The sequence below is a fragment of the Hyperoodon ampullatus genome, assembly GCF_949752795.1.
Source record: "Hyperoodon ampullatus genome assembly, chromosome: 3".
Classification (NCBI taxonomy): Eukaryota; Metazoa; Chordata; class Mammalia; order Artiodactyla; family Ziphiidae; genus Hyperoodon; species Hyperoodon ampullatus.
Window position 1 is genome coordinate 70,482,675 of NC_136916.1, and position 17,758 is coordinate 70,500,432.

The 17,758-nt window shown below is 36.3% G+C and overlaps 1 protein-coding gene across 1 annotated transcript in view; it reads right to left on the reverse strand.

Moving 5' to 3' along the window:
* UBE3A (ubiquitin protein ligase E3A) overlaps positions 1 to 16,968 on the reverse strand; it is a gene marked incomplete at its 5' end in the record, with an annotated part of 59,660 nt that extends 42,692 nt beyond the window's left edge. The window contains 2 exons of the mRNA XM_079700210.1: positions 13,778 to 13,822; positions 16,949 to 16,968. Coding sequence (XP_079556336.1) covers positions 13,778 to 13,822; positions 16,949 to 16,968 — 65 coding nt within the window. The remainder of the gene's footprint in view (positions 1 to 13,777; positions 13,823 to 16,948) is intronic.
* Between the last annotated feature and the right edge of the window lie 790 nt (positions 16,969 to 17,758).

Sequence of the window (17,758 nt, forward strand, 5' to 3'; positions counted from 1 at the left end):
AACATAATAAAGTCCACATAAGCAAAGCCCACAGTCAATATTATACCCAATGGTGTAAAACTGAAAATCTTCCCTCTAACATCAGGAACAAGGGAAGGATGCACACTCTCACCGTTTCTTTTCAACATAGTACTGGCAATCCTAGTCAGAGCACTCAGGCAAGAAAAACAAATGAAGGCATCCAAATAGGAAAGGAAGAAACAAAATTATCTTTGTTCATAGATGACATGAATATGCAGGAAACCATAAAGATCCCACAAAAAAATGTTAGAATAAATGAATTCAGTAAAGTTGCAGGATACAAAAATCAACTTGCAAAAATCAGTTGTGCTTCTATAAACTAAGAATAAACAATCTGAAAAGGAAATTAAGAAAATATTCCCATTTGCAACAGCATCAAAAATAAAATACTTATGAACAGACTTACCCAAGGAGGCAAAAGACTTTTACAGTGAAAATGACAAAAAATTTCTGAAAGAAGCTAAAGAAGACACAAACAAATGGAAAGACAGCCTGTGTTCATGGACTGGAAGACTTAGTTAATGTTGTTAAAAGGTCCATACTACCCAAAGCAATCTACAGATTCAATTCAATCCCTATTGAAATCCCAATGGCATTTTCTCAGAAACAGAAAAAGAAATCCTAAAATTCATATGGAATCTCAAAGGACCCCAAATAGCAAAACTAACCTTAAGAAAGAAAAACAATGCCAGAGGCCTCACAATTCCTGATTTCAAAACATCTTTACAAAGCTACAGTAATTAAAACAGTATGGTACTGGTATAAAGACAAATCATACAGACCAATGGAACACAACAGAGAATACAGAAATAAACTCTTAAACATACGGTCAAATGATCTTCAACAAAGGTGCCATGGGTACACATGGGAAAGAACAGTCTCTTCAACAAATGGTGCTGAGAAAACTGAATATCCCCAAGCAAAGAATGAAGTTGGACCCTTACCTTATACTATACAATATAAAAGTTAATCCAAGATGGATTAAAGACCTAAATATATGACCTGAAACTATGAAACTCCTAGAAGAAAACATAGTGGGATAGTTTCAGGACACTGGATTTGGGTAATGAATTCTTTGATATGACACCAAAAGCATATGCAATGAAAGCGAAAATAGCCAAATGGGACTATATCAAACTTAAAAATAAGAAATATCGGGCTTCCCTGGTGGCGCAGTGGTTGAGAGTCCGCCTGCCGATGCAGGGGACACGGGTTCGTGCCCCGGTCCGGGAAGATCCCACATGCCGCGGAGCGGCTGGGCCCGTGAGCCATGGCTGTTGGGCCTGCGCGTCCGGAGTCTGTGCTCCGCAACGGGAGAGGCCACAACAATGAGAGGCCCACGTACCACCAAAAAAAAAAAAAAAAAAAAAAAAGAAATATCAAAGGAAACAATCAACAGAGTGAAAAGGCAACCTATGGAATACAATCTATTCAATCTTCTGAGCTCAACAGTCTAGGTCAGGAGTACAGGAACCAGAGGGTTGAGGGTGGAAGATAGTAGAGGGGCCAAGGGACATCTCTTAAAGACAAGGAAGGACAGATGGGATGAGAGAAAGCAAGTAAGAAAGCACACAAAGTCTGCAACCAGAGGTGGGTGTTTTAATTAAAGGTTTCAGGGGTAAAACAGTTCAGACCCACATGCCTATGGGAATGGGAAGGAGCAGGAAGCAGAGGTGAAGGTTTTCTAAGATAAAATGGGTGGGGAACTGAGATGTTGTTAGAGGTTACCCATGTAAACAAAGACAGCAGGGGATCTGCAGCAGAGTACAAAAGTATGAGTTCTTCAAAGACTGAGAAAGGCCTGGGAGATAACTAGATAATGAAGACAGAAGATGACACAGCCAGAAAGCACAGCCTCAAAGGAACAGGGATTCTTATACTGAGAAAATAACAGAAACAGTCCAGAAGCATTAGTGGAAAAAAAGAGTAACAGTGTGTAGGAAACAAAGTCAAGGCTTACAGCACCCTGTATCCAGTAATGTAGAGACTGTTCTCACCAAGTCACCACTTTTCACTCCTTATTTTACTTAACCTTGCTGAGAAATGTAGGCCTTTTGGAAATTGTTGACTGTGGGCTTTCAGGACACTATTTCCTGATTTCCTCCTTTTTCTCTGGCTGTTCTTCAGATACTTCCCTTCCTAATCTAGAAATGCTTATTATATTCCCCAGGGACCAGCCATTAGACACTTTTTCTTTTGTATTTCTCTTCGGACAGTTTCATCTTTCAAGGCTTTAGAAATACCTGATGACTTCCAAATGTCTCCTTCAGTATAGTTTAAACTCTGCTTGAGAACCTAGTACTATTCCAGCTCTTATGGCTATTTTTATATGGGCCCTTTCCTCAAGGAACTTACTGTTTAAAGGGGGAAAAAAGCCAGAAGATTTTAACATCATAGGGACTCAAGAGGTATGGCAATATAAAGAGAGGCAATTTAGCCAAGATTAATCACAAAGGATGGCTAGGAACTGACAACACAAAGGGTGGGAAGACGGGTTCAGATAAGACGGAAATGAGTGAGTGAAGGCAGAAGAGCCTAAGAACATGGTCTTATGACAACTGGAAGCAGTTCAACAGTAAAAAGTTCAAAGAAGGACTCAAAAAATATGAAGAGGCAGGAGAAGCCAGATTATGGGAGATTTTATAAGATATGATAAGAAGTTCAGATTTTAGCCAGCAGAGGAGTAATCTTACAAAGGCTAATAACTTTCTCCACATAAAAATTCATGCACATATACTCCATCTGGCAAAAAGTTTCAGAATGTTCACACACTATTCATAAACCACTAGATAAGAACACTTGCAGCAGGAGTCACTAAAGGGTTTTAAGCAGGTCAGTGACTAAGTCAAATCTGCCTTTATGATAATTCCATTTTCTAAACTGGGACCAAAGTTGGCAAAACTGGAGACAGGCAATCCAGTTAAGTGATGACTACTATTATAGACCAGGCAAAGAATGAAGAAGTAGCAGGAAAGAAGAGGAAACTGATGCAAGAAACATTTAAAAGATGCAGTATGTAGGGGCAAATGAGTTGGAACACCTGAATACCTAGGTTTCTAAGATGGGCACCTGGGTAGAAGGTAGCGCTACAAGCTGAAATGATAACAAAAACAATAAACAGTCATTAAAATACAGTGAGTGGTTTTTGTAAATGATGTCCTTTAATCCTCACAAATTATCCTAGAAGCGAGGACTGTAAACTATTCCCACTAACATTTCTTAAAATTTTTTTAAGGACACGTAAGATATAATGATTAAAATACAAAATTCACATTGATTCTAAAAACTGCTTCATTGGAGTATTTCAACAGAATAGCAGAATTTTGCTCATTCTGCCTTCTGCGAATACTCAGTCACAGGCAGTTCATCTATTCATCCATCCCTACCATGAACCAGGAGCATGTTTCCTTGTATTTAAAACAGAATATATAGGTTTATACAATGCTTTGTGGTAGAAAAGTGGACAGACTATGACTCTTGTCACTTCTATGCCTAACACCTTTCATTAGTTCCTATGTCTATCAGGAGAAAACCAGGGACTTTTCAGTAGTGTCAAGGCCTTTCACTATATGGTTCTAGCTTTCTAATTCCAACTACATTTTTCAGCACTTCTCTTGTCTTGTAACTCTGTATTCCAGCGTAACAGTTCAGAGGATTTGTTCTGCTGTCTTCCTTGGCTCCAGGTCTTAAAAAAGTTTTTCTTCCTGCCTAGAATACTATGATCTCTACATTTATAACTAATCATCCTCAAAGATTCAGCTTAGCTATCATTTCCAGGATCACGACTGCTGCTCCCACAGTAACCTGTACCTATTCTCAGTACACCTTATAATAACTGCCTATTAATTACATGGTAAGCTCCCTGAGACACATGATCTGATAATTTATTTATTAATAAATTAATAAATAACCTAGTGAATTTCAGAGCCTCAATGAGGAGTCTTGAATTTCTCTCCTGATATTGTCCAGATAACAGTGTCAATTAACTCTATCTTTTTCTAAACTTAACCATAAAGGGAAACAGATGTCAGGATACCTCCAGTTTCTTAGGTATATCAGATGCACACAAAAGAATATGCAAAGGCTCAGTCTGAAGAAGAAGAACATGCTATCAGAACCCAGAGGAGAGAAACCTGAAAACAGAAGAGCTATCTTTATTTGGTTGAAGAGATTTGTATCTTTTACTTCAGAATGTATTTCAAGATGTTACTTAATCCATAAATGTTTTTATACACATGTAAGTATATTTGAGTTGGAAGTCGGATAGAAATATTTTCTCCCACTCCATACTGAAAACAGCATCCAAGCTATATCTTAACTTCTGATTTCTGGTTCCACAAGTAAGGAGCTAGGAAGTCACTTCTCCAATCCAATAACAAGTAAAAATCTAAAGAGACTAAAAAATCCACAACTCTTCTTGAATCCCTAAGGGAGGGAGAACATAAACTGCAAACTGTTGTCCCTAATCCTGAAAAGACAAATACAGGGAGTCACAGTTTTACTGAAGCAGAGATCCACAAGCAGGAACCTGTGACAGGACAGGAGACTGAGCACAGGTAGGTCTAGAGTTAAAAATTCTAGGGGGGCCCAGTCACAGGGGAGCCCCCACAGTTCTTATGAGACTTACCCCAAGAAGCTCAAGCAGGTTCTCAAAGCAAGTACTGGGGAAAATCCCCTCATGCTTCCAGCAGGGGGGGTAGGAGGAAAGGAACCATTTTGAGACACACCAGAGCCCTCTATTCTTCTTACCAAGGCCTGTCCTCAGGTAAACTAGTTTACCAGAGCCTACCCTGATGGGATATTATCAAATGCTTCCTTTCCCCTTATAGCTCACTATCACATTACTAAAGCCCTATTTATAGCAATTCCTTTACTTGGGAAATCATGTCCAGCTATTAGGAAAAAATTACACAGCATACTAAAAGGCAAAAAACTCTATTTGCAACCACAGAGCAAGCATAAGAACTAGAAATGGCAGGGATGTTGGAATTAACACACCAGAATTTTAAACCAACTAAGGGCTAGTTAATATATAATTTACTAGCTTTAAAGAATAAAGTGGACAGCATGTAGGAACAGATGAACAATGTAAACAGAGAGATGGATATCCTAAGAAAGAACTAAAACAAACAAACCTAGAGATCAAAAACATTGAAACAGAATTTTAAAATGTCTTTTATGGGCTTAATAGTAGACTGGAAACAACATTTCTCAGTAGACTGAGAAAAGACTCTCTGAACTTGAAGATATATCAATACAATCACCGAAAACTGAAAAGCAAAGAGAGCAAAGACTAACAAACACAAAACTGACTATCTAAGGACTGTGGGACAACTATAAAACGTGTAGCATAGCATACACATACAGAGGATACCAGAAAAAGAAGAGAAAAGACCATCAGAAATACCTGAAACAATGACTGAGAATGTCCCCAAATTAATATCAGACACCAAACAACAGATCCAGGAAGCTCAGAAAACACCAAGCAGGATAAATGCCCCCTAAAAAACCCTACACTTAGGCATATCATTTTCAGACTACAGATAATCAAGGGTAAAGAAAAAATTCTGAAAGAAGCCAGAGGAAGAAAACTCCTTACCTACAGAAGATCAAAAATAAGAATTACATCTGACTTCTCCTCAGAAACTATGAAAGGAGAGTGAAATGAAATATTTAGAGTATTAAGGGGGAAAAAAGAAAGAAAAAAACACCAACTTAGAATTCTGTACCCTGTGAAATTCTTCTTCAAAAGTGAGGAAGAAATAAAGACTCAGATAAAAATTCAGGGAATTTGTTTTCAGTAGACCAGCCTTCTTATTAAAAAAAGTTCTCTAGAGAGAAGGAAAATGATACAGATCAGAACCTCAAATTTACATAAAGAAGAGCACTGAAAAAGAATTAAGTGGAAAGTAAAGTAAAACCTTTTATTTTCCTTAATCTTAACTGACCTGTCAGGTAACAGTTTGTTCAAAATAATACCACCATGTATTTGGTTACGAATACTTATGTGTGTGTACATATACATGTGTGTACATATATGCTCATATATGTGTATATATACGCTAATATATGTATATATGTGTTTATATGCTATTATCCAAGTGAAATGTATGACAGCAATGATACAAAGAGTAGGAGGGAGGAGTTAGGGTTGTTTTGTTATTACAAGGTACTCACACTCCCTGTGATGTGATATAGCATTATTTAAAAGTGGACTAAGATTAGATGTAAATGCAAACTCTATGACATCCACTAAAAAAACCAAAAATGTAGGATAACTGATATGCTAACAGGAGAGAAAATGGAATCATATAATATGCTCAAGTAGAAACCACAAAAGGCAGAAAAAGAATAGAAGACAAAAATAGGAACAAAAAACAAGGGCAACAAATAGGAAATAGTAACAAACATGTTAGATATTAAACCAACTGTATCAATAATCAGTTTAAAGAGTAACGGTCTAAATGCACCAATTAAAAGAGATGTCAGAGTGGATCAAAAAATAAGACCCAACTATATGTTGTCTATACTTTAAATATAAAGACACATATAAATTAAAAAAGATAGAAAAAATATATACCATGCTAACAATAATCAAAAGAAAGCAGGAGTAGCTATATTAACTTCAGCCAGAGGGCTTCCCTGGTGGCACAGTGGTTAAGAATCCACCTGCCGATGCAGGGGACACAGGCTCGATCCCTGGTCTGGGAAGATCCCACATGCTGCGGAGCCACTAAGCCCGTGTGCCACAACTACTGAGCCGGTGCTCTAGAGCCCGCAAGCCACAACTACTGAGCCCGCGTGCTGCAACTACTGAAGCCTGTGTGCCTAGAGCCTGTGCTCTGCAACAAGAGAAGCCACCACAATGAGAATCCTGTGCACTGCAACGAAGAGCAGCCCCCACTCACCTTAACAAGCAACAAAGACCCAATGCAGCCAAAACTAAACAAAAATAAAATAAATAATTTCAACCAGAGCAGATTTCAAAGCAAAGTACTTATCAGGGTTAAAAAAAGAGCATTACATAATGAGAAATGGGTCAGTTCTCCAAGTAGATATTATAATCCTTCATGTGTATGCACCTAACAACAGAGCATGAAATTACATGAGGCAAAAAGTGATAGAACGGCAAGGAAAAACAGATGAATCCACTACCATAGTTGGAGACTTCAATTCCTCTCTATCAGGAATGGGCAGATCTAGCAGGCAGAAAATCATTAAGGACACAGATGAACTCAATAGCACCATCAATCAACTGGATATAATCGACATCTCTGTACTACTTCATCCAACAACAGATTACACATTCTTCTCAAACTCACATGGAACATTCACCAAGGCAGACCACATTCTGGGCCAAAAAACACACCTTAACACATTTAAAAGAGCAGAAAGCATACAATGTCTACATTTAGACTACAATGGAATTAAACTAGAAATCAGTAACAGAAATATAACTGGAAAATCTCAAAATACGTGGAGATTAAACAACACATTTCTAAGTAACACAAGTCAAAGAAAAAAAATCACAAGAGAAACTAAAAAATATTTTGAAATAAACACAACTTATCAAAATTTGTGAGATGCAGTGAAAGCAGTGCTTTAGAGGGAACTCATAACATTGAATGCATTTATTAGGAAAGAAGATCTTTAAAAAAAAAAAAAATCAATCATCCAAGTTCCCACCTTAGTAAACTAGAAGAAAGAGCAAATTAAATCCAAAGTAAGCAGAAGAAATAATAAAAATTAGAGCAGAAATCAATGAAATTGAAAAAAGGAAATCTACAGAGAAAAATCAACATCTGATTCTTTGAAAAGATCAATAATAAAACTGGTAATTCCCTAACCAGGCTAATTAAGGAAAAGAGAAGGCACACAAATTATTAATATCAGAAATGAAAGAGGGCACATTGCTACAAATCACATGGACATTAAAAAAAACAATAAAGGAATACTATGAACAATTCTATGCCCACAACTTTGATAACCTAGATGCAATGGACCAATTCCTTGAAAGACACAATCTGCCAAAACTCACAAGAAGAAACAGACAACCTGAGTAGGCCTATATCTATTAAAGATATTAAATCAATTTTAAAAAACCTTCCAAAACAGAAAGCACCACTACCAGAAGGGTTTAACAAAAATTTAAGGAAGAAACTATACCAATTCTCTACAATCTCTTTCAGAGGACACAAGTTATATCACCATAGTCTACTCTGATAAAAGGCTTACTTCTCCTATGATATAATGCATGTACAGTACTGAGCACAATGGCTTGTCATATGGTAAGTGCTCAAGAAGATGTTATTACCCAAGTTCTGTAGGCTATGTACATATATCAGTTTATTTATATTTAACTGATCCCAGAATATTCTTCCTACATTTCTACAAGGGAATTGAAAAGGTAGAAATAAACATTTTACATAAATGTAGTCATTTCACTCTTTCACATAATAAATATTTACTGACTACCTCTTGTATGCCCAGCACTCTCATTAGGCTTCCATGCTACTGACAGTATTAAATGAGCCAGACAACAAAGAAATCAATATGAAACCAGTCAGATGACATTAAATCCCATGAAGATAAATACAGCACAGGAAGGGGCATAGGGAAGATAGAGCATGACCATTCTTTGAAGAAAGTTGGTCAAGGAAGGCCTCTCTGATAAGGTATCATTTAAGAGCTCTAAAGCAAGTAAGAAAGGAGGCCATGTGGATATCACAGAGAAGGGTCACAGAAAACAGGCACAAGTCTTAAGAACACCAAAACATTAAGGGCAAGAGCATAAAGCCAGTGTAGACAAAAATGGTCAAGAGAAAATGGAAAGGTCACAGAAGTGAAAGGAAGTTCATACAGGGCCTTGTAGATCCTTTGATTTTACTCTGAGAGAGATGGGAAGCCTTTGAAAGGTTTTGAGTATAAGTAACATGGTTTAACTTCGATCTTAAAAAAGATCACTCTGGCTGCTGCATAGAAAATACCTTGGTAAGGGTTAAGTACGGAAGCAGCAAGACTGCTGGGAAACACCTTCATTCTTTTGGCAAATGATGGCTTTAATCAGAGTGGTTGAGGTGGAAATGGTGTTTAAAAAAAAAGTTGTTGAAGTATCAATTAATTTTAAAGGTGGAGTCAATAGGATTTGCTGATGAGTTGAGTGAGACAAAGAGAAAACAAGGATGCTTCCAAAACAAAACTTTGGATGAACTGGAAGAAAAAAAGAGTTGCCACTGATTAAAATGGCAAAAAGATTACAAGAGAAGCAGATTTGAGAGGATGAAAATCAAGTGCTCCATTTTGTTTTGGACTTAAGTGTGAGAATCAGGCATCCAATTATTGGATATATGTGTCTACAGTTCAGAAGGTAAGTCGGAGTTGAAGATGAAAATATGCAAGCTGTCATAGTATATGTGTTAAAGTTCCTACCTAGAGAGAATAGATAATGATGGCCTGAGAACTAGGTCCTTGGTCATTCCAACATTTAGAAAAAATAGTCTTTCCAAACACTGAACCATAAATCACTTGATACATTTACCCTTGGTTCCATTTACTGTATTAGTTATATACCTGAAAACATAGCCTAAGTGTTAGAGATAGGGTTGGGGAGTAACTACCAAAGATAAGAAATCTGAAGTTACTAGAAACTGCTTTGAAATCATTAAGAAAATTAAAGAGTCTAAATTAATATGTGCAAAAAGACTACTACGTGGTATATATAAATTTAAACAAAATCCAAGTACATAATACATATAACTGAATAAAAAGATCTGGGTTATTGTGTTAGTTCTATTTCTAGGCTAAACTATAAATTAGCATGCAGCTCTTAAAAACTTTTACTATGTTTTTCTGCACTCTAGGAATTCCTAAAAACAGGCATATTCTTTAATTTTATATATATTACTATTTTAAATGTACTCAAGGTGTTCCCTAGTTAAAGGATGTCAAATGCATCTCAAAGTGCTAAAAAAAAAAATCATGCTTTAACAAATTTAAGATGTTGCCATTAATAAAACACACTAGCTAATTCTTAGGTAAAAACAAGACTCCTTCATCACCTATTTTGTAAATCAAGACCCACAAGATTAAGGTAGAACAAATCTTACTAAATTAATGCCTGGTTACAATTTCTACAGGTATAGGAATTTGAGAAACTGTATCAACCTCACATTCTTGCCATCCTTGGTTTTTACTACAAAACGCAAGCCTCCATCTTTCCTTTTCCATTCTTTACTCTTGATTCATCCATCTAACCTCCTCCACCAAGATCTCTAGAAATACATTTATGATATAGGCTGTCACCTATCTTCAACTGCTTTATATAATAGTTCCTCAATCTCTTAGCTTTCACTAAAACCTGATTTACCCCCAAAGGCTTTTCTTATGTTGCAATCCTTTTAGGTGAGGGCTCCACAGACAACTCAAACCCCTAAGTGCACCATTATTATTCTAATTGCTTATATTAAAAATAATGCCCATCCCCCCAAACAAAACAAAGCACAGCACAAACACAACTTTGAAACTCATGTATCTACCTGAAATCCTTCTTCCTTCCCTCTCTGGTTTGGTAAATTATAACCATATACTAAAGGCTCTATTTTTCCCGAGTTATATTGCTGGCATTGTGACTTCAATGTCTGTGTGCATGATCTATCCCAACACTCTAGCCCCCAAAATATTTGACTTTCTTAACTTGAGGGTCCCTCACCTCCTCTCAATTTCAGCCAATCACTACCTTAGGCTCTGATCATTATCATCTATCTTTGTAAGAGTTTCACTTATACTGAACTATCTCTTTGACCCATCAGGCTTTTTGTAACCAACCCAACATCTTCACCTGGCATCACAACCTTTCCAACAGTGGCCATCGCCAATGACATATAAGTTCAACTACTCCAATGTTAACACTCTACACACATGCCACTTCCCATATGCTCTAACAGCCAACCCTGAAATACCATGCATCTTCTTCTAGCTATTAAAGAAAAGTCTTTAAACTGCAAGTATGCAGTAAGCTAACCTTAGCTGGCCACTCAGTAGCACGAGACTCTCAATAATATTTGGTCCACTTCTTCACCCATTTCCCCCAATAACTTTCCAAGTTTTCAGTCTTCTCAGATCCCCTAACCAAACTCCATGTTCCACGAGAACTACTTGAAAATGTTTCTTAAAAAGTTACATAGTCAGGACTTTCCTGGTTGCGCAATGGTTAAGAATCCTCCTGCCAATGCAGGGGACATGGGTTCAAGCCCTGGTCCAGGAAGATCCTACATGCTGTGAACAACTAAGCCAGTGTGCCACAACTACTGAGCCTGCCCTCTAGAGCCCACATGCCACAACTACTGAGCCCGCATGCCACAACTACTGAAGCCCACGTGCCTAGAGCCCGTGCTCTGCAACAATAGAAGCCACCACAATGCAAAGCCCACTCACCGCAACGAAGAAAAGCCCCTGCTCGCCGCAACTAGAGAAAGCCCACACGCAGCAACGAAGACCCAACGTAGCCATAAATAGATAAATAGATAGATAGATAGATAAATTTATTACAAAAAAAAAGTTACAGGGTCACAAAACTACCAAGAAATATCACCTTACTCCCATTAGGATGGCTACTATGAAAAAAACAGATAATTACAAATGCTGATGAGAATGTGGAGAAATTATAACCTTTGTGCATTACTAGGTCAGAATGCTAATTTGGTGCAGCCACTGTAGAAAACAGTACAGAGGTTCCTCAGAAAATTAAAAATAGGACTACCATATGATCCAGCAATCCCACTTCTGGTTATATACCCAAAGAAATAAAAGCAGGGTCTCAAAGAGGTATTTGTACATTGCAGCATTATTCACAATAGCTAAAACATAAGCAACCTGTGTCCATCAACAGATGAATGGATAAACAAAATATGTTACATACATACAACAGATTATTCAGCCTTAAAAAGGAAGAAAATTCCAATATATGCTACAACAGGGATGAACCTTGACATCATGCTGCGTTAGTAAAATAAGCCAATCACAAAAAGACAAATATTGTGGGCGCTCACAGTAAATGAGGTAGAGTCGTTAAAATCATAAAGACAGAAAGTAGAATGGTGGTTGCCAGGGGCTAGGGAGAAGGGTGAATGGGGAGTGATTGTTTAACAGGTACAGTTTCAGTTTTGCAAGATGAAAAGAGTTATGCAGATGATGGTGGCAATGACTGCACAACAATATGGATGTACTTAATACCACTAAATTGTATACTTAAAAATAGTAAAGATGGTAAATTTTGTTATGTGCATTTTACCACAAAAAAATTTTTTTAAAGGTTACATGGACACATAAATTTGAGAAATACATTTTATAGTCCCTTCTTGGAGATGCACAATGTACATCAGCATTTTAAAGGATTTCCACCATTTTCGGTAGAGAAATCTGCTGTTTAAGTCTGCATGTCCCAAGCTTAATCCACAACCACTTTTTCAAGAAGCATGTAGTGGTGTAGCTGACCTAATTTACTAGGAAAATTGACAGTTCAGACACAAGTGACTTTGACTTCCCCATTCTTACCTACCAACACATTTAACATCACATATCCATGTTTACCTCCTTCTTCTAGTTTCGTAAGATGAGGGTCTTTGCTCTTATTCAAGAGAAATCCCTACACCTATATTCTTCATTCCAATCCTTACTATCTTAAAAACCTTGCTTCAACAATTACCACTTCTCATATTATCTTAAACTTCTTATATTCTCACAACTAATCACTGAAGTCTTACCTACTTCACCTTCTATTTTTCTTTCATCCAAACTTTATCTTGAATTCCTAATATACCACTGCCCTTATTTAGGCCCTCATTGACTGAAGCCCTGGTCAACGTACCACCACATGATTTCTCCTCAATCCTGCCTCCTTGTTGGCAAAGTTATTAAAAATATACACCTAACAAGGTTACTACCCCTACTTAGCAAATTCTTTACTGACTCCCAAATACCTATGAGAGACAGGCCAAGGTCCTTTACATAGCATGCAAGCACCTAGTCCTTTCTTTCAAGTCTCATCTCCTTCAATTTCCTACATTTCAGTCAGTCTATGATCTAAAAATCCTCAACTGCCTACTGTTCCCTACATTCACTATGCTGCTTTATAACTCTGCTCCTGCTTCTGCCTAGAATGTGCTACCTAACTCCCAATCACACTTCAAGACTTAACTCAGCCTTCCCTGATCACCCCTATTTCCCTGCCATCTGGATTAGGTCCCTATTGCATCAGGGTACTTGAGTACCCTGGTACTTCTTTATGTTCATGTTCCATCCTGGGTATCCTTCTACCACAATGATTGAAATGATTTGCTTCTGGGTCTTTCACACTGAGTAGACTAAATTTCTGTAGGTTAGGAACTAATCTTATGCATCTCTGTATCCACAACACAGCACCCAATATCTTATACACAGCAGGCACTTAATAAATGATTGTTAAGCTGAACTCTTTCCCCATCTATTTCCCCAAAACTGCTACGTGAGCAAAAATATATAAGAATCCAGGGGCATGCAATTATCTATCCAGAAGTAGAAATCTAGTAGCATGTTAACAAGATTTAGAGGTATTTATTTGGTAGGGAAAATATTAGACATGCGTATTTCTATCTTCCAATTTACTTTTTAAAGCATTATACTCTCTTTAACTGGAAATTATTTTCAAATACTGTGATACCATTTAAAGCAATCTAGCTCAACTTAAAAGATACCACAGCCTCAACCAAGTTATACTTACATTCGGCTAGCTTCAATGTCGTCAGACTGAGGTTCTCCTGATGATCTGCAAAATGCAATTCAGTAAAGTTAAGCAAAATATTCCATATTTCAAAAAGGGGCAAACATTTTATTTTGAAAGACAAATTTGAAAACAAGATTTAACGGTTAACAGTTTTAAAAGTTCAACATGAGAAAAAAGTGATCAAATCAGATTGCCATACAACACATTTATTGTAAGGGCTAGACTAATAAAAACTCAGTTCTCTCTTTTTTTTTTTTAAGGAAAGGAAACTGTAAACACTATATTTAGATACCAACATACAAACCAGTGTAATAAACCATAATTACTCACAAAGGCAAATATTTATAATAAAAACCCACAACTATGAAACCTTCTACAGCCAAGTATTGGTTATCCACAATATCAAAAGTATTCACTGGTATTAACAGTCCCAAACTTTAGATGAGGGATCAGCAAACTACTGCCTGGGATGACAAACTAAGGCCTGGGTTGGCCGCCTATTTTTGTAAAGTTGTACTGGCACAGAATCACGCTCATTTATTTACGGCTGCTTTTACATTACAAAAGCAGAGCTGAGAAACTCTGTCAGAGACATGTGGCTCACAAAGCCTAAAATATTTATTACCTAGCTCTTTAAGAAAAAGTTTGCCAACCTCTGCTGTAGATAATTCAAATTTCAATCTATTATCCTTCTGAATTTTGAGACACTTAAGTCTGTTTTACCATTCTGACCATGATTACCTTATTTCAACAATGAAAGTAGCTTTCCCTGAAAATACACTGGCAGGATGTACTACCTGTCAAAATTGTACCATCCTAGGGTATTAAAATTATGCTGTGGATAACGGTGAATTGACTTCAGTTATAAATAGTTGCCAGTTATTTTCTTTTTTTTTTTTTTTTAATATACTGCTGCTATTTTAAGTAGAAATACTGAAAATTCTAAGACACTAAGAAGCCTTTTACTTTCATTTTGGGGCATGAACCAATTTTGCCTACCCCATCATGCTGTTAAAAATAAATTCCTGTTACTCTATTCACTTTTACAACCAGCATCAGTCAATATATATTGTATTAAGGTGAATCAACATAACACTGATTTCTAACACTTTCAATTCACAAAACAGGTAAAATATTTTTTAGAGGTCAAAAGTTAAATTTTCAAACTGACATTACAAGGACTTGATTTGTAAATTTATCACTGACTTGAGACTTCAAATTCTAAACAACTTTTAACAAGAGAATCTTAAAATCAGAGCCACCAGAAAAGAAAAGAATCTGTTTTCCATATTTCTTAGATTTAAAAAAACTCACTTCTTTATCAGACTTTCAAAATTACCCCTCACTGCAGTGGTCCAAGGACAAGAATGCAAAAAAAAAAAAAAAAAAAAAAAAAAAAAATCCAGCAGCTCAAATATTTATTTTAGATCTTCTTTGCAGTATATTTACATTTTCAATTTTGCACAAAATGATATTAGAACTAAAAACTGGGGCATGCTGGAGGTGGCAGTGACTTGGCAGTGACACAAATGCAAAAATTTCACTCCACCCTCTCCCCCAGGGAGCAAGCAAATCACCTCTGTGACACACCTGGTCTCCACCAGCCTTGTGGGTAAGTACCCCAAGATTGCTTCCAAACTTGTATCTCTCAGACAGAAGAGCTAAAAAGTGATGATAACCCCATGTACCAGCTGACTCATTTTTGAAAGTGCGACCCTCCAGCATCAGATGTCATACTGTAAGGAGGCAGAGCAGGCTTGCAAAACAAAAAATAAACCTGCTGGCACTAAGGGAAGAGAGGCAGATTAGAAGCTTTCATACATGTAGGCGGCAAAACTTTCAAAATTAACAGGGAAAGAGAGAGAGGGGAAAAAATGAGGACACAATGACAGGGAAATTAAACTGCTACTGCAAAAAGGTAAGATACAAGCAAGAGGAAAAACAAATCTAAGTCTCAGAAGCACAATTTGTAACTGCTGCAAAGTTTTGAGATTCTGAAATGGGATAGAGGTTAAATACATCAAATGGTAACTACATTCTATTTTCCAAAGTCTGTTCTCTAAACAAGAGGATATGTAAACATTAGCACCAAAATGTCATCAAATTACTGTAAATAAACTAGATCATTTAACATTAACATATATTAACGTGAGCTACCAAAAACCACTTTTAAGTCAAACCAAGTAATTTAAACCAATTCAGTCAACAAGAAGAACAAAAGAATAAGGACTGAAGATTATTACCTTAAAACAATCTATCCTAGGTCTCTTAAACAGAGTTAGCATAATTGTTTTTTACTCAAAACAAAAATTGTTTTTTAATCAGAGAAAGGTGAATATACACTGAATAGAAGCACCTTTTACCTTACAGTGAGCAATAAGTAATAGTACCTGCCTGAATAAATTTCTAGTCATTCTGCTTATTGTATTCTGTCTGTTTTATTCTAAATATTCTAAATAATTAGAATATTATTTATTCTAAATATTTTACTAATTTTCTAAATAATTTACTAAAGAATACCCTAAAATTAGGATCCAAACTCTCAAAATTATAAAATACCTAAGATCTAACAATAGTTTCCAAGCTTTAATTTAGCCCCTGAAGAGTCCCTTTATTCTTTACTCTCAGGTTCTTGGAAGTAAGGATCTGGTACATATTGTAATTTTACCAAATTGAGGACATGTAACCAAAGGAGAAAAAAACCCAGAAAGTATTGACTTAGGTTAACCTAAATTTCCTCAGAATAACAAATCAGAAAAGAGATTTCCATGAGGTCCAGCTTCTCTATCTAGCCTGCAAGCCCTTCCACTGTAACTCTCTAGGAGAGACAAGTATACTAGATTTATTAAAACTCTCACCACATAAAAAGCACACTTTAAAATGCATATTAAGACTTTTTTCATAGTTTTTTTAATGTTCATAATAAAATGTTTATTTAAAAACTAGAAACTTTTTAGAAATACTTTCCTGTTTATTCATACAGCTAGGTCTGGGGAAAAGGCACAAAATATTTTAGGATGGAGATTAAATGGAGAAACAGGTCAACTCTTAGGTCCACTATTCTTAGCAGGCAGTATTCCTGCCAACTATACATTTTCTTCATTTTTTTACAGCACGTATTTTACAATGACAGCCTTTTAAAGGCTGTAAAATAACATTCAAAATTACCTTTTACAAGCTGTGGCCATTCGGTGACATCAGGGTGATCACAGCTTTGAGTCACTGATTAAAAACAGGTTGTCACACCAGTCTAGCTGCTAACTTGATCTGAGCGTAGGTTTAATAACTCTAATAAATTAAACAAATCTTTAGTTAGAACACTTTAATATATAAACCCAATTTATTGTTCAAAAATAATCTTCAAAGGTTCAAATTAGGTGCCAATGCAACAATCATCAGAAGAGTAATTACAGAAATGCTTTTAAGGACTATTTTCCAGCATTTTTTTTTCCTTAAATGATTTCTTCACTTGAGAAAATATAATAATCTCCTGTACTTTTATGAAGTGTTGCAGTTTACAAAGCACTTTGGTCAACGGCATCTTAAGTCTAAAGACAATTTGGGCTCTACCTATTCAGAGCAGATACTACAGAAAGAATTTTTAAAAAGAAAAAGAAAAAACCAAGCAGCCTTAAGAGTGATTAATTGACTTGCCCAAGATTTTAGTATTAGCGTTGAAGTCAGGACTAGGATTAAAAACCCAGATATACTGACTGCCTATCCAGAGTTAGTATTCTGTGATTTCATTTAGTTTTGCTATAGAGTCTCATGATTTAAATATATGAACAAAGATTTAAAATATGGATTGATACCCCACAATTACAATAATTTAAATGAGACTAATAGTAGTAGAGTTTTCCAGGTAGTCAAATGCTTAATGGAATGGTTATACACCCACACCCACACAGATACACACACACACCACCCCCCTCAGTCTATTCCTACTTATTCCATATTTAAATAGGATAATCTAACATT